The sequence below is a fragment of the Sprattus sprattus genome (assembly GCF_963457725.1).
Source record: "Sprattus sprattus genome assembly, chromosome: 6".
In the NCBI taxonomy this organism is placed as follows: domain Eukaryota; kingdom Metazoa; phylum Chordata; class Actinopteri; order Clupeiformes; family Clupeidae; genus Sprattus; species Sprattus sprattus.
Genome location: NC_137925.1, coordinates 26975535 through 27000101, shown reverse-complemented (window position 1 = coordinate 27000101; position 24567 = coordinate 26975535). Strand labels below are relative to the sequence as shown.

Below are 24567 nucleotides of genomic sequence, written 5' to 3'. Positions count from 1 at the left end.
TCCAGGATCACGCCTACTCCCACTGAAGCGGTGCACACGAGGAGACCCCTCACCCGTGAGCCTGCTGCCTTGCGTTGCACATGGAATGAAGCTTAATTGCTGCATGACTAGTCTCTTGTTTGTGCGCCGCAGGGATCTCAATGTATTATCCCGTATGAATCATTATTAAGATGTGCTTATTCACCAGCGGGTCTCCCGGAGTATGAAATCAGGGAAGGGGAAAGGAGAAAAAAGAAACGCTGTTTGTATGCCCTTATAATAAAACTGCATGGTAATGCACTTCACATTGTACAAGAGAGAGTGTTGAAGAGAAAACAGGATGTGACATCATGGAATAGCCGCAACACTCTTTCCCTCCCATGAGGCTACGGGGGAGGTGTGGGTGGGGGGTGGGGGAGGGGTTGGGTGTGTGTGTTGGTCACAACATTCTCCTATGGCTAGCGGTGCCAGGGTTCAGCATGCCTCTCACACACACCGAGGGAGGGTTGAAAATCCTCCTCCATCTGCCATCTGTTTGAGAGCCCTGTGGTACCAACATGGTGTTAGGACTCTATGTGTTTACTTTGCATGGCTTTCACAGCAGCCATGAGATTTACATTGTTCCATAGCAACAACTTGCTTATTCAAAAAAAGAAAAAATCCCCTGTAGTCATCACAAGGCAAGACACATGAAAAGATGGCTTTTCTAATGTGGGCAAAGTGATAACCGGTCTCAAGCAGGGGTCTAGTTTATCACACTTAAATGCTGAGGTGTGCCATCTTTCCGGTTTGACTGGTGAGGCACAGATTTGGAGCCTCTCTATTTCCAGCTTGCCATCTACAGTGAATAATGGTGCAGGGGATGAATAACCGGAGAGAGGAAGGACAATGCGCATAATGTGAGATATTATTTTGGAGTTTAACAATGCTCAGGCCCTGGGGATGCTCACAATGTAATGTATGGCCTTTAGAGTAGCATCACTATGGAAACCAGAGGCCCTGGGTGACCAAGGCACACCCACTCGGACAGCAGTTAATCATCTTCACTCAGATCCTGGCACAGCAGAATTTGGCCAATGTGTCAAGCAGCAATTATGTATACTTAGTGTTCTCCCCCCCCCCCCCTCTGCTTTGCTCATCTCCCTCCCTCTCTCCCTCTATCTCTCACCCTCTTTCCCTCCCTCTCTCTCGCTCTCTCTCTCTCTCTTTTTCTCTCTCTCTCTCTTTCTCTCTCTCTCTCTCTCTCTCTCGCTCGCTCGCTCTCTCTTTTTCTCTCTCTCTCTTTCTTTCTCTCTCTCTCTCTCTCTCTCTCTCTCTCTCTCTCGCTCGCTCTCTCTTTCTCACTGCTCATGTACATGCCCACATTCTGTTCTCTTTTTATACTCATTCTGCCTCATTTTGAGCCTCCCCTCTTCTTCTCCCTTTACATAATCACAGATCTTTTATAAGCTCGCTGTTCATTAGCGTCCTCTCATTCAGAATGCGCACAATACAGACAAAAGAAAATAGGAATGTTCTTAGTGCCACATCATAAGACATCCTGATTATATAAATCACATCTGCCCATTTACCTATTATACTTTCATTTTTGGACGCTGAGCGACACTCTAAATTAGTCTGCCGCTTCATTGCTTTCCTTCGCATATTGATTTGTACCGAACACAGATGCTAATGGGCCTCCACACGAAAGAGATTATGTTCTGCTGGGTGAAGGGAAACGTTGACACAATGCCACCAATACGTGGCAACTCTCCATGACGTCAGTCCAGATAGGTTGCTTAAAAAAGACCCAGACAATATGTTGAGCTTGGGGTGGGAGGGAGGGGGGGGGGGGGGTTGGGGGGGAATTGCAACGCTTTCTGTATTTCAAGGACATTATGTGCCAACTAGGTGACTGTTCAGGTGACTCAGTTCACATCAGCACAAGTGGGACTCTATCATTAGAGGTGATCTACACCGCATCCGCTGTCTGCTGGTGCGAGTGAAGGACAGGCCGGCAATTAGAGCCTCATTTCATGTCAGCCGACTCAGGACAAAGCTGATTGCCTTATTTTATTATTTCACCACGAGGGCTCATGTCATAGCAGATAATATGCCGAGCTAGAGCCAGCAGCGCGGTTTTCTCTTGGCAGGTCCGGGACAGTTTGGCCAACCGACCACGCAAAAGAAAGCACTGCACTTAAGATACTGCCTGGTTGACCACTTGCTGACAGGCTGTCAGACATGGCACTTCGGCGAGCTCCCCTCTTTTTTTTTTTTTTACTAAGACTGTGTTGTGTTTTTTACTCTTGACCTGGTTAGTCATCCAGGAAAGGACACGAGCATTTTGACACTTTTGGGTTAGTCGACTGGAAATTCTCTATATAGCACATTATCACATTCACAAGAGCAGGCCAGCGGAAGGGAATTAGTGGCAGGATTGTTGAGAAGCTACAATGCTGTAAAATCTCCCGAGACAGCATTGCACTTCTGTCTGAGGTGAGTCGCACTCATGGTTCCTCATTTGCACACCAAAATGAACTAAAATCGCAGATAACACCGCAACTACTCAAGAGAATTAGAGGACGACTTGAAACTCTGAAATGAGTGTGGCAGAAATATCCTCCAGGCTATTGTTTATCCCTGAATATTTTGTTGGACCTAAACATTTATAATGAATAGAAAAGAGAAGCCACAATAAAAGGTATTTGAGGGAAAAAATTATACAGCAAGGACTTACTTTATGAGGGCAGGCCTGGGGCAGAGCAATGAATGTCTTGTCTGGAGTTGAACTTTGATTCTGCAAAAGGAAGTCAAAAAGACTTTTATTAGAATTGATGGTAAACATTGATGTCAGTCTTTTGAAACGTGTTGACAGCAATTTTTTTGCCGAAGTGTCTGGACTGTGACCTTTAGCCTGTGCCGTCCGAGAAGTTGAAAAGTTTAGAACTCCACAAAGAAAGGTCATGGCCATAAATCTTGAGTCTGCGTTAAACCCTGACCCTTGGGGACACTGGGACGGGGACTTAGTCATTGCCATGCATTATTCAACGGGGAATCACAGCACTTTAACATAACATATGTGCAATCCCAAAAACAGATTTGAGCTGAGCGATTACCATTTTGTAAATACAGCACATCACCGGTAAATACATGGCGAACATCACTGAAAAGGTTGTGCTTAGGTAAGTCAACAAGCCAACAACAGATGGTCCTGCTGTTTGCGATTATGCAGGATGCAAGGCCCACTGACAATGGCAGCCTGGGATAAAAAGAACTATCTTGAGGTGACCTGAGACATATATGAAAAACAGCACCGGGGAGGCGAGCTCACAGTGGGGACGACGGACCTCACAAACTTCACTTCAGCCCACCTCCGGGGAGGACACATTGATTCCAAGCAGGTGCCGCCAGTCACCCACTCATATCCAATTATCTTCCTGTGGTATGCCTAATGCTCCCTGACACCATTAATGGCTTCCTTATGGTATCACCAAGAGAGATGAAACATTGTCCAGACTTCAACATCTATATTTCATCGCCACTTAAAAGAGCCTACATAAACCGAGAGGCAGAGGCAGAGGCAGAGGCAGAGGCAGAGGCACAGCTTCACACGCTGCCCCATCCACACAGCAGCTCATAAAAGATAAACAGACTCTGGCAGGAGCCTTCCCCAGCCCGTCACACCACACACTGAAGGGCTTTGTCCCCACCGTTTCCACCAAAGCCAAGGCGAGGGAAAATAAATTAATACATTTTACATTAAGAGCAGTCCAGGCTGACCAATTATCACTTCTCAGCTGTCGTACCTGTCTTTGGCGACACCTCCCTTTTTGTCTTTTTCCCAGCCCGATTTAATGAGCTTGTCCTAAACAGCGTTGGTGCTGTAACCTGAATGTGCTTGACACAGGTAGGCAAGCTTGGGGTCTAATAAAGCACACATTTGCCTGGTTACAAGGGCACCAAACAGGACATGTTTATTTAAGTGAGCCAGTGTCAGCCGTGTTTGCACTGACTCCAGGTCTGCCCTTTGTTTCTATAAATGAAAACATCCGCTTAGCTTTCTGCATGCTGTTAGTCTTGGCAATATCACCACTTCCATTGAGAAATGTTAGCAATTTAAGGTCCCTTTGAACTCCGCTTTAATAGCATGAGCTCAGTGTTTTAGGAGGGAGCAGTTATTAAATTATCGGACTTGCAGAACAGCCTGTTTTACTGATTGCCACCATACGGACAATCCTTTCTCAACAACGGTTTTGTGAGCTGGCTGTTGAATCCTACAGATAGCATATGGTTCAACTCTGTTGCCTTTGTTGTGGTGTCCTAATCCCGGCACACTGAAAGTGACACCAGACGACTTTGATTCCTCTTTCATGTGTACACACTTTCACTGTTATCAGTGACTGCTGACCTGTATGTTTTACGGAGTAACCTCTGTCTGATAGGGGCTGACGCGATATGCTGATGCACAGAGCAGACTATGCTAATTTTTTCCTGCCCTCGGCAGACCTGCTCTGGTGTGTGATCACCTAGTGATTTAATGTCTAAAGTGCATATGAAGGGCCACATCTGTCTAAAGTGCCTATGAAGGGCCACATCTGGACTTATTTCTTTGCCCCCCCCCCCCACCCCCCCCCCCCCGCCCTTAGCGAGACAAAGAGAATGGGGAAGGTTGAAGCAAGCTGTCGAAAACCTTTGGAAGACCTCTGAAACTGTTTCTTTTTTCAACCCTTCCTCTCAAAATGGCTTCTTCTCCTAAACTGCTTGCCAAGCCAGTGAGGCTATGACAGGGGACAGCCTGCATGGCTGTGTGGGAATAGATCACTACCTGGCCAGTAGGCTACAGAGCTTATTTTAGGAGAAGAAAGGACCTCTTACTCAAAGAACTTTGTCTAGATGTTACAGAACTTCTTCAATTACTATTTGTGCTGACCCTCCACTGAGAAAGTGCATTCTTTCTTCACAAAACTGAATTTCTGTGGTCACTTCGAACAACTTTCTCGTGAAAGAAGAAAAATAGACTGTAAAGTGTTATAATCGTCAAGCCAGCAGTGCTTAAACTGCCTAACACTCAACCTGCTGGAGTTACAGAGAGGCTGCTATTTGAAATGACAGTTTCCAACAAGTGCATCAAGACGCTGAGCCTCTTTCCTCCCGGTGTGCTCATTTTCTAGACAGTGTGAATCCCTCTATTCAGAGAACGAAGGTAGGGTTGCAGAGAGCAGTCTCAATTAAGATGTTGGAACTGGCAGTGCATAGAGACATAAGTGGGCCTGCATCGCTGTGGAAGCCATACATTTCTCAGACAGCATGGATCCCAGGCACTGCTGGCTCTCAACTCCTTTAATGCACATACATGAAAGTGAGACCTTTTGCCGTGAGACACACTTGGATGCATCCCTGCAGGTATGTGAGCACACACACTAACACTCATGTGTGCACACACACACACACACACACACACACACACACACACACACACACACACGTGTGCACACAACTGTCATTTCACACACACATACACAAATGTGCACACACCTAATCGCAGACAAAAAAGATTTACAGCATTAGAAATGTAATTTCATTCACTTCAACACTTTTCAAAAAGCTGTCCACAGAAGTTAATTTATTGCTGCTATGGATATGCTTTAATGAAATCCATGAATATTTCATCATAACAAATGGAATTTAGCAGAGACGTAATACATACACACTCATTACACAATCAGAAGAATGTAAATGAAAGACTAAACCTCTCAAAATCTGAACATATATTCTATATTTGATGAGAAATCCACTACAAAGAACAGGGTTTTTGTGGCACAACTACCATCTAAGCCTGTTTATGAAATAGAAAATGAAAAGTCCACACAGAGCCCTGGCAGACATGAACACTATTTTCTCTGTGATCCAAGTCTCGGGGAGATCCTCTGAGTCTGTCACATTAACTGGTCTTCTCCAGTCTGTACCAGGTGGACTCTCCACTCTTAAGGCTGCTTTCCCCCTCAGCCATCACACAAGGCCACTATTCACCTTCTTGGAAGAAAAGCACTGGGCATTTTTGGCACGTTGGCACTGGGAGGCAATCGGCCCCCGTGGCAGTGTCCCCATACACAAGGAGACTTTGTGCTCTTTTCTCCTCGTGCTTTTCCCCTTTTCTCTCTGCACTTCCTGGCTGCCACTCAAGATGGCCTGACATTAAGTAAGTTGCATTCCCATCACTTGCGCTGGCTTCTCTATTCCTGTTTGCAACATTGTTTTTTTTTTTTTTTAAACAACACATCAGTATTCCTCTCCATGGGATTAAAGGGGTCTGTATTTCAAGGATTATCAAATGCTTTTGATCATGTGACTCCAGTGTTTTTGATCTTTCAGCATTGAAGAAGAAGAAGAAGAAAAACTCTCCTGGATCTTATTGCCAGTGGCACTGCATAATATGACAAGGAAAGATGACAGTTGGGGTGGGGGGGGGGGGGGGGGAGGGGGGGGCCACGAGGTAGGCGAGATAAAGAACATAACATTCACAGAAACATTTCGAGACAGATTTCCCACAAAACAGTCACACACCTTGGATTCCTGGAAACATTGCATGTAGTTGTGCTTTGATCGAGCAATACTTGCAATGCATGTGCTGTCTGTGTATGCATGAGTATCTTCAGGCTATGTGTTTGTGTGTGTGTGTGTGTGTGTGTGTGTGTGTGTGTGTGTGTGTGTGTGTGTGTGTGTGTGTGTGTGTGTTGTGTGTCGCCTGAGCTTCCTTGTTATCTGGCTGGAGAAGTTGACGATTATTCATTGGTTGATGTTGATATTTTTTGTACCCCACGCTGCTCAGATTTGTTTCTAGCGTAAAGGCAGCTTTCCACACACACAATAGTGCTTTACACACACACAATTGTGCTTTCCTCACACACAAAAGTGGATTTGCATCTGAGTCCCCAGGCACGACTAGCAGACAGCCTCACCACAGCTGATCATTAGCAATTTCAGAGCCTTAGGCAAGAGCCTCTATGCCCATGAATTATTATTGAGTTGGTGCTTTGGCCACGCAATCACACACACACACACACACACACACACACACACACACACACACACACACACACACACACACACACACACACACACACACACACACTCACACACACACACACACACACACACACACACACACACACACACACACACACACACACACACACACACACACACACACACACACACACACACACACACACGCAATCAAAGCACTATACTGTACATTTATCATATCCTCCCTGAGAAGAAGAAAAAACTAAACTAAACTGTGAACTGGCTTTGCACAGGGATGATAGAGAAATAAAAATACATTGTGATTGTAAGCCAGAGGATGGTAGCGTATTTTGGCCTGCATCTCTTTTATAAGACAAAAAAGTAATTGTTCCCGGGATCATTTCCAATTAATTTCAGTGCCAAATATACCCCTGCCAAATCAAAACAATTATTTTGATATGGCTTCAAGTAACAAATGCTTCCATTTTGAGTGGTCTACCTGAAATTATTATAAGGCGTGGTTTGAGGCGCAAGCCATCAAAGACAGGCTGGATATCATTTTAATAGCAAAAAACCTACAAGGCAGTAAAAGCACCCACCTGCCACATCCTTAAATAGGTCTTGTCAGTCATAACCAAATGGAGAGCAGATATGCTAGTGGAATGTTGCATGCGATGGAAAAAGTGCTTTGGGTAGTGTACAGAGCTGAGATGCACAAGACTGGGTTAACCTTCCAGAATTTTAACTCTATCCACGACTGAGAGGCACTTTAGCCGTACTCAGTTTGGCGTACTGACAAAGAGAAGCAGAATCTGAGATAGAGAGTACAGCTACCTCAGCTTCAACAGCAGGACGAGTGGTTTGTGGGTGCCACTTAAGCTCAGTGAAGCACATATGTATTGTAGGTGGGATCTAGGTGAGTTAACACCCAGCAATATTCTTGTGAAGCTCAGCTCCCCATAAGCCTTTTTCTCTAATCTTTAAATAAGATCCCATACCAAGTCAGTTGCTTGTACCTATTATTTGCTAATCTATCCAACTGTATCGTAGAGCAAGTTCTGAAATAACTAGGAGTGCCTGAGCACAGAGGCTCACAGTTCTAGCCCTGATATTATACTCATCTGACAAAATATAGTTAATGTATTGTATGGGCTCATATATATTTGTCCTCTGTTTACCTCCCAGGAGATTTCTCCTCCAGCTCTTATGACCTTCCTCCAGTAACTGAGTCCAGCACACCCCAACACAAATGGAGACAATGTAATTATAGTCCTATAACAGATCCAGTGCTGGGATAGCAGACCTAGCTTCCACCCACACCAGACCAGCTCAAGCTTTGTGTACAGATATTTTATAATAGACTACAAAGGTAGCTGACAAAGATAAGGACATATATACGTGTCCTATATGTAAGGGTATACAGAATAAAGTGTGAAATTATACAGTAGTATGCTTAAAAGGCTTCATGCATAACGTTGTGTTCACAGGAAGCATCTGTCACAAATATTTAGTTGTCGCCGTAGCGACGGAACAGAACTGGTGGCACAACACACAATACTCTACTAGTTTTCTCTATTCACCGTTGTTCACTGTTCCTGCATATCTGGGTGGGGTGTCTAACTCTAACATCACAAGACTAATGCCCCACTTGTCAGGATAAACGCATTTTCAGAGGACACAGGGCAGTGCGTGCTCCTCGGCTTGAGGCGGGAGTTTGGAGTGCACTTTTCAGTGTGATATTTTACAGTTCGAGTCGGCAAATATATTGAGAGAGTCTCTTGGCATGTTGTCACTTGTGTTGCCAGCCAATTTGTCATTCGGAGCTCAGTCTTTTCTACTGCCAGCTTGGAGATGATGACAGTAGAGGGCTCTGATCCTGGCAGCAGCCAGGGACGAGGCCAAGTGTTCCATGCTCTTGATGCGGGGACAAAAGCCCTACAGCCTCCTGATCCAAGGTCTCAGAGGAGGTGGAACAGAGGAACCGGCTTTACAGAACTTTTCCCTTTTTTGACACAGTCGAGAGCTCGCCCACTAGAATATGTGTTAAAAGGGATACAATTATCACTGAATGGAAAGCGAGAATGAATTGTTCTTTGTTTCCCCTATTGAGAATGTGCACTATAATTGGGCTGCACTAATCGATTAAGGTCTGTGGGGGTCAAACGAAAAAATGGTCCAATGCTTTTGGCCCCCTCCTGCTGACACGTATTTGAGCTTGGGACAATGTGGCACTCGGAGCCCCCCGACTATTTCATTATTATGACTTGACCCATTCCATTAATGCCAAATTATATGGGATGGCTAAGTATTATTCTCTAACAGCTTTGCAGTAGCTCAGTGTGCTTCTGTACACATCCGACACTCCGCCATTGTTTTTGAATCAGAAGAGCCTAAGTGATTTATAAGCACCATATTGTGGTGGAAAAGTTGTGAATGTCATAGTCTGTGGGAGTGCTCAAGGTTTGGTGGGAAAAATGTAAAATGACAAGCATGTAAACACAAGAAACAGAGCATCTATTGGTGCAGGCACAGGGAGATAAAAAGGCTGTGAATTCTTTCCAAATTTGCCTTGATAGGAAATGCTTTGATCACGTTTCCTCTGCCTCTGCTCGATGTAAATGCCTGGTATTTATACTGTGTGAGCCTGTCCTCTGGTTCTCCAGTAAAGCCCTCTCTCTGGAGAGTCTCTGGACAGTTCAGCAGATAGCCGGCTGGAGCGGAACAAAGAAAATGTGAAAGTTTCAATTAGGGAATCAAAAGAGAGGCTAATTTTAAGTCGGAATTGGCAATTGTACATGCAAATCATCATCTGTCCCCCAAATCAGCTGGTGCTCTGACAAGCAACCAAAAATATGCAGTGATGGAGCTGGAATCTTATTTCTAGAATCCAGGCATATTTTCATGTAATTGTCACTTCCATGGAATAAATTGAACAGAAAAAAAAAATGTGATTGAGCAATTAGAGCAAAAAGAACAGTATACTGATAGAGGTGGCTGCCACCATTAATAGATTTCTACACCTTTTGGATCCAGCACTAAGCTGCTTTGAAAAAAAAAACAATGTCACAAAGTCATCTCCTTCTACAGCTGCATCCTCTGCAACGATCGAGACAATTTCTCTTTCACGCTCCTGTAATCCTACAGTTCCCCTCTGCCAATTACACTCTCCTTCAAAGTATGTCCACCCTCCCGAACGACGCCCAGAGTTGAGCCAGTGGAAAAACTAAGAGGTGGTCACCTGGTGTTATTCCTCTCGCCGCTGCAATTTGAACTTTTTGATCTGAGAGTCACAGACAAGGACCGAACATGGAGGATTGTGGATAACAGCATGAAGCGCAATGAGTCGCACAAAGTTGCCAAAGCACCAAAGGTCATTGCTGGCCTGGGGGATTCAAGTACAGCCTTGATTTATTAGGAAAGTGGCAATTATACTGCTTCATGCTAAAGCTGTGAATTTGAGAAGTGATGGACTTTGGCAGAAATGTCAGACTTGACCTGATTAAGACAAAGGTTAAGCTTTTAAAGGATCCCTGCGTGTTTATGCAGCAGAAAAGTAATTTAATAAATGTCAGCTATGTTTTTGTTCTTTTTTTTTTTTTTACATATTGATCAAGACAAGATAAAACTGACACAATGACCTATTTATTTATTTATTCCTTACCATTTCATTGATATTTCCATGTTCCTGGAATTTCTGTCAATCAAATTCCAAGTGAAAGGTGGCTACAGCTTAAATATTTGACCTCATTCCTCTCAGAGTGGAGCAAGTGTACGAGTATGACCTTTTTTCAATAATCAGCTAACCTGAAAGTGTTAGAATAAAACCAACTAGAGCGATGACTCAATGGCTCTGTGAAGATGATTACTGCTAAAGGAACAATGGAAGCTCAGTAATAACAACATGTTGTGATTTACTTGTGTTCTGTTGCACCACTCAGTGGAAGACACAAATCCTTAATCCTCCCGAAAGATAATAACAATGTAATCCTTATTCCCAGATGGAGTAGTTTCAGGAAAGACATTTCTAGCTGGGAGAGTTTTTTCCATCAAAGAGAGAGAGAAAGAGAGGTGAAGTTGTTAAAAAAACAGAGCAATAAGAAATGTCCCCCCCCCCCAGCGCCCCCCACACACACACCCCCAAACCCCCACCCCCTCCAGTAATGTCTAAATAATGTTATCCTGTTTGTCCTCCTGATGTCTGTCTTTTTGGAGAAATAGGAAGCTCCACTGCAGTGGAGTGAAGCCACCCTGGATCCTACACAAAGATCCCCACACACTGCACATCTAATGAGCCGTGCCTATGTAACTCTCCACGCTGATGAAAGCTGATGTGAGAGGTGCTTGGCTTGATTCATTTGCTTGACATTATTCAACACTGTAATTAAGAGTCTCGCAACAACATGGCACTGATTGTTATCTGCATTTCACCAGCTAATAAAATCTCGTTGATTGTTATGCAAATCCATTAAATACAAAAGATAATCAAAGGAGTGCACTCACTCGTGCAGAGACACACGTATTCACCCACACACACACACACACACACACACACAAACACACACACACACACACACACACACACACACACACACACACACACACACACACACACACACACACACAAACACACACACATACACGCACTCATGCACCCACACACAAATACACACGCACAGACACCGTTAGTCAAACACACGCATACTCCCACAGACTGACAGATAGACACTCATACACACACTATTGCTAAAACACAGAGCACATTGCCTCGTTCTACAACTGCTTATCTGCCGTGTGTTCAGAAAGCTTTCCTCGGAGGAGAATAGTTTTGTCTCTGTGCTGATGCAGTGCTTCCAGGGCCAGCCTGGTGGACTCTGAGATCCAAGCATACCTCCTGGCTGCTTACAGGGGCAGAAACCAGGCAGCCGCACAGCAGGACAGACTTCTCCACAGGCCCCCCTTCCTCTCCCTCTCCCTTTCCCTCTCTCTCTATCTTTCTCTCACCTCTTTTCACAAATGTATGCGTGCCCACACACACAGACGCACAGACACACACACACACACACACACACACCCTCCCCTAACAACCCCCCTAAAACCAGTGTGTACAGTAGAAGGTTTGTTGGCGAGTTGCAGGGTAAATTTCTCCCCGTTAGCTATCAGTGGCTGCCAACCCCAGGCTATGGGCCATCCCTCCCACCTTACAGGCAGGCGCTTCCTCCCTCCACCCCTGGGGAGACCTCCGCGAGAACAAGCCATGCCCACCCGGACGCCATTGTCTGGGGGGAGGCAGGCTTGGCACCCCTGGCTGAGAGGCATAGAGTGGTGCTCCGGAGTGCTCATTATGGCTCTGTAGGGACAGGACTCCAGGGTATCCAATGTGTGGCTGAGGAGCTCATTATGGGCGGCTGCCTCTGAGCCCCCGCACCTAGAGGCATGGTGCTCCGAGGAGAGAGAGAGAGGGAGAGAGAGAGAGAGAGGGAGAGAGAGAGAGAAAGGTAGAGAGAGAGAGAGTGAGGGAGTAGGAGAGAGAGAGCTTACCAAAAAAAGAAAGAAAGAAAAAATAGAGGAGTGTGCTGGCAGATTAAACTTAATCAGTGCCACCTGTAACCATGCGCCAAACCTTCTCCTCCTCCTCCTCCCTCCTCCTCCCCTCCTCCTCCTCCACCTCTTACTCCCCTGCTTCCTCATACTCACTGGCATAATTATCAGAGCGGTCTAGCTCAGAGTTTTAGTTTCTATGCAGAGACATGGGTCCGCGTGTTAATGAGAACGTGTCAGTTCTGATCCCTCATATGGATTTAAAACAGAATGTATAATGCCAATTATGCAGTGCTCAATGCATTCCATCAGTTCTCTAGGTTTCAAGAGATTTTCGCATATATGGGGTATACGTCTCCACGCAGAAAATGCTGAAAAGTGAAAATTGAATGACAAATGAAATAGTAAGCTACAAGTTGTGTTTCAGTCTTGAGAAAGTCGTGCATGTCGAACCCTGTGATTGCCAGTGTGTTGGAATGAGATTGGTTGACCCCATCCCCACCCCACCCTTGTTTCAGCGGCAGGTCCAGGTTTAATGGCGCTGGTATGACATGCCCACTAGATTAGCCTAATGAGAATGTTAGGGTTGTTGAAAATGCCAACAGCAAATGGGTTAAAGGATGTGGTGACTATCTTCGCATATGTCAGGCCAGTGTTGCCTCCTGGACTGACGAGGCAGCAACACATGTTCATTCTCAGCTTGTCAAAGGGGTGAGCCTGGTCAAAAGCCTCCTGTGTCTTATTTGGTGTCATGGCGAACATCATGCTGAAGCACCAGTTTCGGCTGCTAATTGATCATTTTGTATGTAATGCAGCTTCTAGTGGTGGGAGATGCTATTTTTGTGACTGACAGTGGTTGGAGGCTATAAAGTCATTTGTGAGAGGACAAAGCTTCCATCAATAATGTGACTTGATTTAGTTCCGGCGAAATTTAAACATTTCCAAATGTGGTGCAGATAGGCGTGGAGGCCTTGAATCGTCATTTCGGTGGCAGCCCAGGCGATTAGACACAGGAGGCCCTTCGTGAGATCACACGTCTTAGCATGAGGCTAATACAGTTCAACGGCATTGTGAATGACCAGAGGTGCAAACGAGGGCTGCTTGTTTAAACAACAGAATATCAGAGGACAGAAAACCACTGGATCACACAGACACAGCCAGTACAGAAATGTTCTCCTCCTTTGATATTTCATCATGAAATGAATATTACTGACAGCATGATATTACCTTAAGTTGCATAGTCAAAAAGCAGGATTTCAGAGGATGACTCATCTTAATAAAAATATACGTCATATTGAGAGTGTATGCATAGTATTTTCCAGCTTTTTTTTTACGAAAGCAGAAGACAATACAATTTTGGCCTACATTTTTGAAGATAACAATGCTGTTGTTCCAGCAACAATTAATTTCACCAATAACATACAGCACTGCATAAAACCATGCAGGCTGGTAGACTAAATGTATGCTTTCTGTTTCGGGGAAGTTTATAATGCTCAGCATGGGGAAAAAAATATTTTTGCATAAGTATATTATTCCTGTGATTTCCCTCATTCTTACCGTACTTCCCCTCAGGTATTGGAATGCTCTTTGAAACAGTCTTTGAAACTATCTGTCAAGCAGTTGTCGTCTTACCGGGAATACAAAGAGCTCAGTGAGCTGCTAGCGTGCAGCGGTGTGGCGTGAACTAAGTGAGGGATCTGTCTGATTCAACAATATATAGCTTCCGTCAGCACGCTTGAAACAAAATCAACTTAGTGTTACATTACCATATGTAAATGCTCATTAAAGAAAGTCCACTAGATGTTTAGAGTCTTGTGAACACTATAAAGCAGCTATTTCAGTACTTTTCCCCAACCTCTCCACACACTCTGCTCCCAATACATCTGCAATCTAAGAAAACTTGGTCTACAGAAACTCCTCTCAATCATTTGTGTTAATGGAACTAACTTGATTGAATTAAATGCGCCAAACCCATATCTCATTCCTAGAAATTTGCTGCTCTTCGTGAGTCTGTGCAAATGAGTAAACAATAAATACTGAATTAATTCTAATTTTCAACTCAACTTTACAATTCCCAGGGCTTTCACTGTACAGTATGCAAACTCAAACAAACATTACATGACTACACTTGCAACACTGTCGGCATTAGCAGAATGTGAGGTGGACTGCCTGATGCCTCATCATTCACGACACATTATAAACAATATCCTGCTATTTTGCAGCATGAAGCTGACGCCGCCGATACCCGCATGAGTGGGTTTTGATGTTCCCAGCGTCGGTGGGAGGCATGCAGGGATCACCTGACTTTGTTTCTCCTGTGAGAGATTAATTTGCTCCAGGATGACACCCTGCTACAGGGATATAAGCAATGCAGAGTAAATATTCAAGCGTATGTAAATAGATTCCTCCTTAAGCATTGTTTTACTTGTCCTCATTACATCTTTTCTGGGATGCTCGAACACCTGTCAGCGCTCTAATTGTAAATAATTGCATATTATTATGAGCGCTGCTCTGCCTCACTGGTACTTGAGCTTATTTCTCAGAGAGGGTTTTCATTCAGGCGGCTCCCGTCAACACAAACTATTTACAAACTGGCCCATAGGAAGCATCAGTCTTGACGTTTAAAGAGGCCAGGTATGATGATGATGCAAGATAATATGCAACGTGCCAAGCGCACTGTCCCATGTAAAACATAGACAAATATTTAGCCGTTCATTAATAGATTCCAAGGGCTACCCTGGTGAAAAGGTTACCTTGACTGCCCAAGATAGTATTGTATCCAGAGTTTCAACTTTAAACTGCAAAAGGATGAAACGAGGTGAGGATGTTGGGGAAGCTACAAGCAGGGGTAGATCAGTGGCATGCAGTCTGCAGTCTACATAAGCAACACATGCAGAACTGCTTTATGCTCTTAAAGCAGCAATACGGAATTCTGTTCCAAAACTAATAAGCCAACTACCTAAAAGGCATGCAAAAAACCTTGCAAACACCACCATCAACCCAGCTGACACTGATAGAAGCTTGCCAACTCACTAACTGGTGTCTTTTGGCAGTTTAGCTGGCAATGTCATGCGGGTTGAAGCTTTTCTTCGATTATTTCAGGGTATACCAGCCCGTTACACAGAACTACATAGGGCATATCCTGGATGGCTAGTTGGGAAGACAACGGTGTTTATCTGTCTTTCACATGACCAATGCTATCAAAATTAATTTGAGGATGGTACCGAAACTAGCTGCCTATAAAACACTACCTCAAAAAGTGTCAAATTGTTGCATAGTGTTACTTTAAAACCTCTGCACTGATCTAAGTCGTGTAAACAGGGTCTGGGGTTTAATGCATTCCTGCACACTGAACACATGGTGAGTGGCGGTATGTGAAGGCCCAGGCTTTGCTGTGATTCAGCTGTGGCCTGCTGTGATGTGTGAGTTTGTGCATGTGTGTGAGTATGAGAGGGAGTAGCAGAGAAGCCGGTTCAAAGCCAGACAGGGTTTTTTTTTTTTGCCAACCAGAAGACAGAGATAAAGATGCACAAAACATCTAGTGTTGCAGTCTTTTTTTTCACTCTCTCTGGGCAAAAAGGGAACTTCGTTCTTGTTTTGCCTGCAGTCGTGAGGCAAAAGGTGACACAAAGACGAGAAGCAAAACAGAAGCCTTGTTTTTCTCCACCGAGTAACATGCTGTATATTCACACACCAAGCCTTTATGGTCACGAATCTGGATGCCGTTCCCCAGAGCCTGACTGACAGATAGTCACATTTGATTTTTTATGATACTCTCTGTGACTTGAAAGAGACTGCATTACCAGCCACACAGTTCCAAGTGGGAGTCCCTTGTGAGATTGCCATAAGTTATCCTCTGTACTTGAACTTTCCAAGCATGTCGCTGGTGTTTTGAGCAAGTCGTAGTGGTGGTAGTTCGTGTGTGAAGGGGGGGTCACTTGGTGTGTGCTTTGTGTTTTTTTGTACTCCCTGTGACTGATTCATCTGATGTCTATGAGCAAAACCTTGTTAATGTCGGGAGTCAAAAAGGATGTGAGAAACATTCAGTTGGTCAGACGCTGTGTGTTTTGCATAGGTGTGGTTCAGCACAGGGTTGTTGTTTGACAATGGTGCCATTTCTTTGCATCACATTTGCATGAGACGGTAAACGAACAGAGGGGAGGGGAAAAACAGATAAGATCTTGAATAAACAACATTTGCATCATGCAGCATTCAAGGTCAGCGTAATCAGGAGTTCAATCTGGGCCATGCAATGAGAGACTGGACAGAAGGCAGACTAAAGCCCCTCAATGACCTTAGTATGGTAGACAGTGGTGGTATGTCATTGAGATTATCTAGAGTTTTAGTAATACTATAGCCTGGGGACACCATTATCATTATTCAGCTTCATGTACTTGCATGTAGAACATGCAGCGGTATTTAACATCGGAAGTCTTGTAGAGCAAGAGAGAATGTCTTGTGATGTAGGTGGTGATCCTATTCAATGCTGTGAGGCATAAAACAATCAACAACAACCAAAAAAAGCATGTGAGATCCAGGGGAGAGAACAAATAATCAGAAGTAACCAGTAGTTAAAGTGGGATTTGGTAGGTGGGGGTACTCTATTTTCCGGTGTGGTGGCGGCGGCGGGGGGGTATTTGGTGGATCTGGTGGCGGTGGCGTTGAAATCACCCATTCCTATATTTTTTTAATCACAGTGATATAAGGAGGTCTAACCAAAGACCTAAACCAGGGATGGATCATCAGCCTTTGGGCCCCTATTTTGGTTCCATGAGAACATTTTGAATTTGGTAAATATGATTTCCTGTATTCTGGTGCATTTTGGGGATGGCCAGCTGGAAATGAACAATTAGTGCTGACATTTAGATTTGAAACTCATAGCATTTAAGCGATTCACACATTTTAGAATGTTGGCCTATAGTAGATAGATGTTTACAGTGGTGGAAGAAGTACTGAAGTTTAGTACTTAAGTAAAAGTACAAGTACCCAGGAAAATGAAAGTAAAAGTAAAAGTAAAAGTACTACATCAACAATCCTACTTAAGTAAAAAGTAAAAAGTACTCCGTTTTAAATTTAATTTAAAAGTAAAAGTAAAAGTACTCACGCAATAGGTTGTCTTTCAATGTCTAGGCTGTGCCATTTTGATAAAGAAATAGCGACTGGTAATAAATGCCTCTACAGATGTCACTACTAGTAATAATAATTATAAGCAACAACATTTGTTAATTGGAAAGGTTGGTGTACTTATTGGGCCTATTGTCTGTAAAACTGTTCACACGCTATTTTATAATTCTGCAGATGACAAGTTATCTACCAGGGATTATTTGTAAAGTTAATACCATTAAGCCAAACCAATAAAGACACAATTTTGTATCTTTTAATCTTTTATTTAATTGTAAACGTGTAAAAAATGGAAATATGAAAAACAAATGGAGTTGTTAAACTGGTCAATGCAGAGTTTTATGCTCTATTGATTGCAGAAAAGGAAAAAAAAAAACCTATTGAGTAACCCAAGACTAGGCATTAAGTTTGCATGCCAGGCAATAACCAGTCAATAAAAAAGGCAAATCTTCACGTTAGCTTGACATTGCTAAACTTCCAGCTTTATCTTACCACTACGTTAAATAAATAATCAAGGTACAATCGTGTTATTTTGATGCTATTGCTGTTTGTCCACATGTATTTTGCTAGATAACAGTATAAAATCATGTCAGTAACCACATACGATATGCAAAAGTCATAGACATTAACTTAGCATAGCAAGAACTCCGCATAACTCGACCTGTTTCTCCAAATTTGAAGGCGAATTTTTGAAGGGTAGCAACTCCTTTTTTGAGGTAGACAGGAAACGCATTGAAACCTCCACGAGTTGTTCTTGTGGCCTCTGAACTTGAACATGTCCTCAGAAGAGGCTGACTCTCAATCCATGCTGAAAAGTTGTTTGTTAGTCAGGCTGTTTGTCGAATGTTTAAGCAAAACAGGCAAGGCTACCGTAGTGCTGACAGTGCCAAATACACACTCTGCTGTCATTGAAGCTGATAGAGCCACCTGATTGGCTGAAACGTCCTAAAGCAACGCAATCCATATTTTTGTGTAGGCAACATTTTGGGAAACTGTGTTCATAAAATGTAACGAATAACGACACATATTGTAGAAATGTAGCGGAGTAAAAGTATAGATAATAGCTGCAAAATGTAACGAAGTAAAAGTAAAAAGTATGCACTATTATTTTTACTTAAGTAAAGTACAGATACGTAAAAATGTAACGAAGTACAGTAACGAAGTAAAAATACTTCGTTACATTCCACCACTGGATGTTTATGCTGTAAACCACTTAGTTCTTTAGTAGGCTACATATACAGTATAGTGATATATTGTAGGTCTTCTCTCTGAATGGTGACAGGCCTACTGCAGACATGCCGGTCACACCCATCCACCACGCAAGGTTACAGAGCTCTTTATCATAAAAAAAATGATACAAAAAATACTGATTAGGCTACATGAAATGGAGCAGAAGAAATGAGCCTAGGCTACTGTAAATCTACTACTCTTACACTTGTGTTCCCATACGTGTTTTTTTTTTTACAGAAAATGTAAACTTCCAGCCCCTGAGCTTGTAATTGTTTATTATTTTTTGTCTATCTGACAAGCTGACGTGCTAGCCAATAACCAACTAGTTGCCCATTGTTAATGTTCGTCATTCTCAGTCAGGGCCAGAGTGATAGAAAACGAATAACTAAAAGCCTGGTTCTTTCTTTAAGTTGTGTTTGTTGCCCTATTTAAAATATAGACGTTAGACTTTAGCTTACTACTTCACCTTGGACTCCAACATGCACTCGCTCTGACTGGAACAGTCTAAACACTTACCGCAAAGCGTCGCGCTATCAACTTTTTTTTCGCGCGAAGCGTGTTTGTCAGAGGGATGAACAAGGCGGGGCTAGGGGATGATATTACGTTTTGATTTGATCGAGACGCTGATGAACTCCTTCAGAAGGAGCGCGAGCCTTTCACAGTGCACGTAAAGGCCAGTTCAGAACAAAGATTCGCGACGAGAGGAGACTGGCCTTAACATTAACATTTTTTTTTTTTTTTTTTTTTTTTAAGAATCTATTTATTTATTAATTTATCTAAGGTGCCAGTACTGAGTACCGGAGCGTTCCGGCCCACTTTAACCCCTGGAAGTAACCCCAACCATCTAGGCATCTGTGGCCTATCTAAGGCCATATTAGTGTTTTACACACAATTCTCATTCTCAAATCCGCACATATTACATGAGTAAAAATGACTGTCCAGAGAGTGTGAATTGAAAAGACATGTTGGACAGATGTTGCCTTACTCCTTGCATTCTGTGAGGAACATTCCCTCATTGTGTCTTTTCAGTAGAAAATCCCGGAGGGTAATCTTGCTCCGCAGAACTGACACAGGCCTGAGCTAATGCTAACACTCAAAAGATGACAGAAAACATTCAGCTCTTGGGTTTTAAGTGCTCGCACAAAAGAAACACAAAAGAGGATCCGAATGACACATCGCTGTGCTTATTTGCACTTTTGTGCGCAGGCTGAGAAAGAGATGTTTCACCAAACAATGGTACTCTGGGATAATCACTCGCATCGTTCATGAATAGACACCCAACAAAACAATTTTCCCCCATGCCTGATGTAGTGGAACTAAACAATAACTGTGACTCACAAATTGTCATTATCATTACTATTTTATTAAGGGAGGCCTCTGCTGGCAGCCGCTCTTGGCATTGTTACGAAGGGCTTGGCAGGGACCAAGGGGGAGGGATCTGTTCCTTAATTTGGGTCATTACTCAGTCCACACGGGATGGAGTGACAGACCCGTGCTGCATCTATTCAGGAAAACAGACATATGCTGATTATGTATCACTTGAAGTAATTGCCCTAATTATTCTCGACACAGGCAGGGATAAAGTCATTTGTTGGTCTACCTGGCCCCACTAAGACTTAGAGTGTTACATGATCTGCAAAAAACGCATTTAGGGAGATGGAGACCACCTGTCAAGATGACAGCGTAGGCCCTAATTGCTTTAAATGCAAGTATATGTAAATGCATTAAGCCGGGGAAAGTGCGGTCACAAGGGGGAAGGGGAACAGTCTGAGTATTCCAGAGACAATGTGGTGGAGTAGACAGGCGCCACAGAAACCGAGCCAGGCTAAGTCACTAGGCTGTTCGTCTCAAACTGACAAATGTTCTCGACTCTGCAGATACACACCGTTTAACATAGACAAATAGCCCATTGGTGTACTGTACTCTACAATGCAAACAGCACGGAAAAAGCAGCCCAGTGAGTTTAGTTTTCTGATCATTTGAAATGAAACAATTTGTCTGAAAAAGAAGAAAAAAAAACCCGACTGGCAGCTTCCCATATTTTCCCACATCTAAACTGTCAGATGAAAATATAAACATCACCTCAAATTCAAAAGTATTTTTGGGCCAAAGTGTTGCGATAACACACTGTGCAAGATTTCGAGGAATTTCACATGTAAAAGTGCACTATTGTTAAATATTCATCCATCTCTGTGCATAGCTGGTAATGTTAATAGGATTTCAACTCAATTTATTCAAGTGCTGATCAATGGCTCACAATCACTGTACTGTACCTCATGCATTATGTATTTTAATGGAACTCACTGCCTTTATAGCTGAATGGCACAAGGTTAACACTCCCAATAGATAGGACTCCCAAAAGACCAATTTCAACTTGAAATGTAGCTTTCTATCACTTCACAATGAGCAACACCTGAGAAGTGGTGTTGTAAATGATTACCTCTCCTTGTCCTTTACCCTCATATTATGATGAGCTATCTTTGGATAAATGGGCATTCCCTGCCACCCTTGTGGTAGGGGGTAGAGAGAGGCGGGATGGAGGGAGGGATAGACAGATTCACTTTCATGTATCACACTCAGACTTCCTGATCCAGCAGATGCAGTCGGACCCCTGAGGAGACGTGTTTTCAGCGGGGTTCTTCAACATAATATTTCCCTTTTTGACTAAAAGCTCCATTATGCTGTTTCGCAACCAGTGTGGTTTCCACACATATGAATGAACAAACGTCTAAGAGCTGAATTAGCGAAGCACTCAGCAGTCTCCCCCCTAAACCAGCATGTCTGTCTCACAGGGATTTTTGCAGTGGTAGAGAATTGCAATGGGACAGCTTAACAGAGCCTCAATGCCATGTGCAATGTAGTGCTCCATGAATCTTCAACTGCAACAAGCGCTATGACAACCTGGGTAGGTCACTTGGCGATGCTCATCTAATCGCCTTCAGTGCCACTGATATTGCTTGTGGCAGCCCGGTAGAGGGACTGACTTGCATTGCTATGGAAACCCCTTTTTAAATTGGCACTATAATTTGATATGTCGCTGGAGTTCTCCATCTACTGTACATTAGGTGAGAGGGAGGACCACACATGCAACCATCTTCACATGCTCACAATGTATTTTGGGGAGAAACATATATAATATATAAATATGCGCATGGTGGTGCTTTATCTTTTACCAAGATATGTGAGGTCGTGATCCTTGTACAGAAGGAGAATGCATATCTAAATATATATATATGCAGGGTTAGGAGCCAGGTCAAGCCGCATGGATGCAGTGATCAATATAAAGATCTGTGTGTGCTTGAACCAGGCCTTTGAAGGGGTTTTCAATGGACACCTGTTCTGGCAAAGGTAACAGTTTGACCGGTAGGTCATGAGAGGTAACGCATGTATTGTTTTCCAAGTCTGTACCCTTGAGGTCAATATTTTAGCTTTGGAGAATTTTATGAACTACTTCCATCATGTTATCCTCGGGAAAAAAACAAGACTTTTTTTAACCTTGATTTCCTTTCCTCTGGCTATGTGCAGCAGGCTGACTTAGAGACCTTGTTGCTGTTTTAAGAAAATCAGAGGAAAAAATATGTCCTGAATACAAGTTTGGAAGTCAGTTAAGCAATGGTGCTGACTGCAGTATAAGCACTTGCCTTGAGGGGCCAACACAATTACACATTACATTTGATAAATTACTTGTAGAATGAGGAAATGTAATTTCATTTAGAATCAATTTACCACCCAATTTGCACAATCTAACCAAAGGAGGGAACTACAAAATTTCTGAACACTGTTCAATCAAGCATTGATACAAAAAAAATGAAAATGTATAACTGACTGGTTTGATACTTTAAGAGTGGGAGGTGGGCAGGGGTAAAAATGTGTTCGAAAATCACTTAGTCGACAATAAAGGATCCCAGCTGGAAATATGATGTGAAAGCTGTAGAGATGCACTTGTCTTCAACACAGCTTGAGCTCCAGCCAACCATTTTAACTGGCGCCATCCGTCTCCTCCAGGTAATGCAATTAGGTGCCACTAATATCTCAGGATGCTCTTCAAACTGCAAATGTGTTTTGCTAAACAGCAGCCCCTAATAACCTGTGACAGCACTCAAAGAGTCTGATTTAAAAACCCATTGCTTTTGATTGTTTCAATTGATTGTTCTTACGAAAATGCGTCTTCAACAGAATATAGAAGTCAATAGCATGGATAGCCCATCTAATGCTATATTACTAAGGGCTTCATAGGCAAAGTAAGCTTTTTCTACCTGGAAACTCTAGTCTGAACTCAAGGTTAGTTTTCATCCTCTGCACTCAGTGATGGAACAGAATGTTGGAATAGAAAGCCTGAAAGACTCGAGCGGATCAGTTTTCATTTTGGAAATGAGAACACTGAGACAGATCGATATGTGAAATATATGAAATTGTGCAAAACAGAATTGTGCAAGTCTGTATGATAAGCAAACAACAGCGAAGCAATTACATCTCATTGCATCACATACAAAAACATGCAATCATTACATCAAAGGACTGAGACATTGAAGAAACAACCAATATGCTGCTGATTTTGCCTAATTGAGTGCAATGTCATTACTGAATCAGAGCTAGTATATACTTTAAGCCATTCAACCAATGTGTGATTCACTATTTGTGTGAGGTTTTGCTGATGAGGTCATGACAATTAGCTTCATGTCTCTGCAGCTCACAATGAGACCTCTGTTTATTCAATTAATGTTCTCATTGCCAAACCTTAGGCCTCGGATTTGTTGTTTGTTTGTGTGTGTGTGTGTGTGTGTGTGTGTGTGTGTGTGTGTGTGTGTGTGTGTGTGTGTGTGTGTGTGTGTGTGTGTGTGTGTGTGTGTGTGTGTGTGTGTGTGTGTGTGTGTGTGTGTGTGTGTGTGTGTGTGTTTGTGTGCGTGTGTGCGCGCGTGTGTGTGTGTGTGTCGCATTCATTGAAAGCACATGAGCAGCTTTCTGAAAACATGAGATCCCTGTGTCTTGTGTGTTTCAAACAGCTCCCCCACTGCAAAGCTCGTATTACGACATTGCCTCAGGACGAGCACCGCTGCCACGAGAGTGGTTCTGCCAATGTTCATAGAAACAGCATAATCTTGGGTTCAATCTTTTCACTTCAAGGATTAGCTGGGATATCAAAGAGCAGCATGCAATATCACTAAACAGAAGGATAGGAGAGCCAGATAACGGTTGTGAATTCTGCTCGAAAGAAGGATCTGCTGCCTTGTTCTATAGCCCCCCAGGCAACTCCAGGCTATGTCTTGTAAAGGATTACCCCCTTCATATAATGTTCCTTTTGCCCTGCATTGTATGCCTCTTTAAGCACAATTGATAAATTAGATGTTCATGGTTGGCTGAAAATGCATTGCAGGAAAACATTTCCTCTGCCTGGCTACAATCTGATAAACTGTATCTAATGAAGAATATTTACATGAAATATTTGTGGATATGTCCTGGACTCTGTGTACTACACCCCAGAGCTGGTTAGGATGGTCTACACATATTTCAGAGGCAGGTTGTGGAAATTGGTTCACCCTCCACCAGTATGTTATACTTTGCTTTACAATGCATATTATTTGCCAACTGCATCCAATTCCGAGCTCAAACTTTTTCAAGGCTAGGAAGACGAATATTTCTTGTTTGAGGAGAATAATCAACAGGGCCTCTTGGTAATTAGTTTTTTTTCTA

The 24567-nt window shown here is 43.2% G+C and overlaps 1 protein-coding gene across 1 annotated transcript in view; it reads right to left on the bottom strand.

The window, feature by feature from the left end:
• Positions 1–24567, bottom strand: part of pcdh11 (protocadherin 11) — a gene marked incomplete at both ends in the record, with an annotated part of 120828 nt that overhangs the window by 70034 nt on the left and 26227 nt on the right. Inside the window, one exon of the mRNA XM_080841176.1 lies at positions 2699–2758. Coding sequence (XP_080697302.1) covers positions 2699–2758 — 60 coding nt within the window. The remainder of the gene's footprint in view (positions 1–2698; positions 2759–24567) is intronic.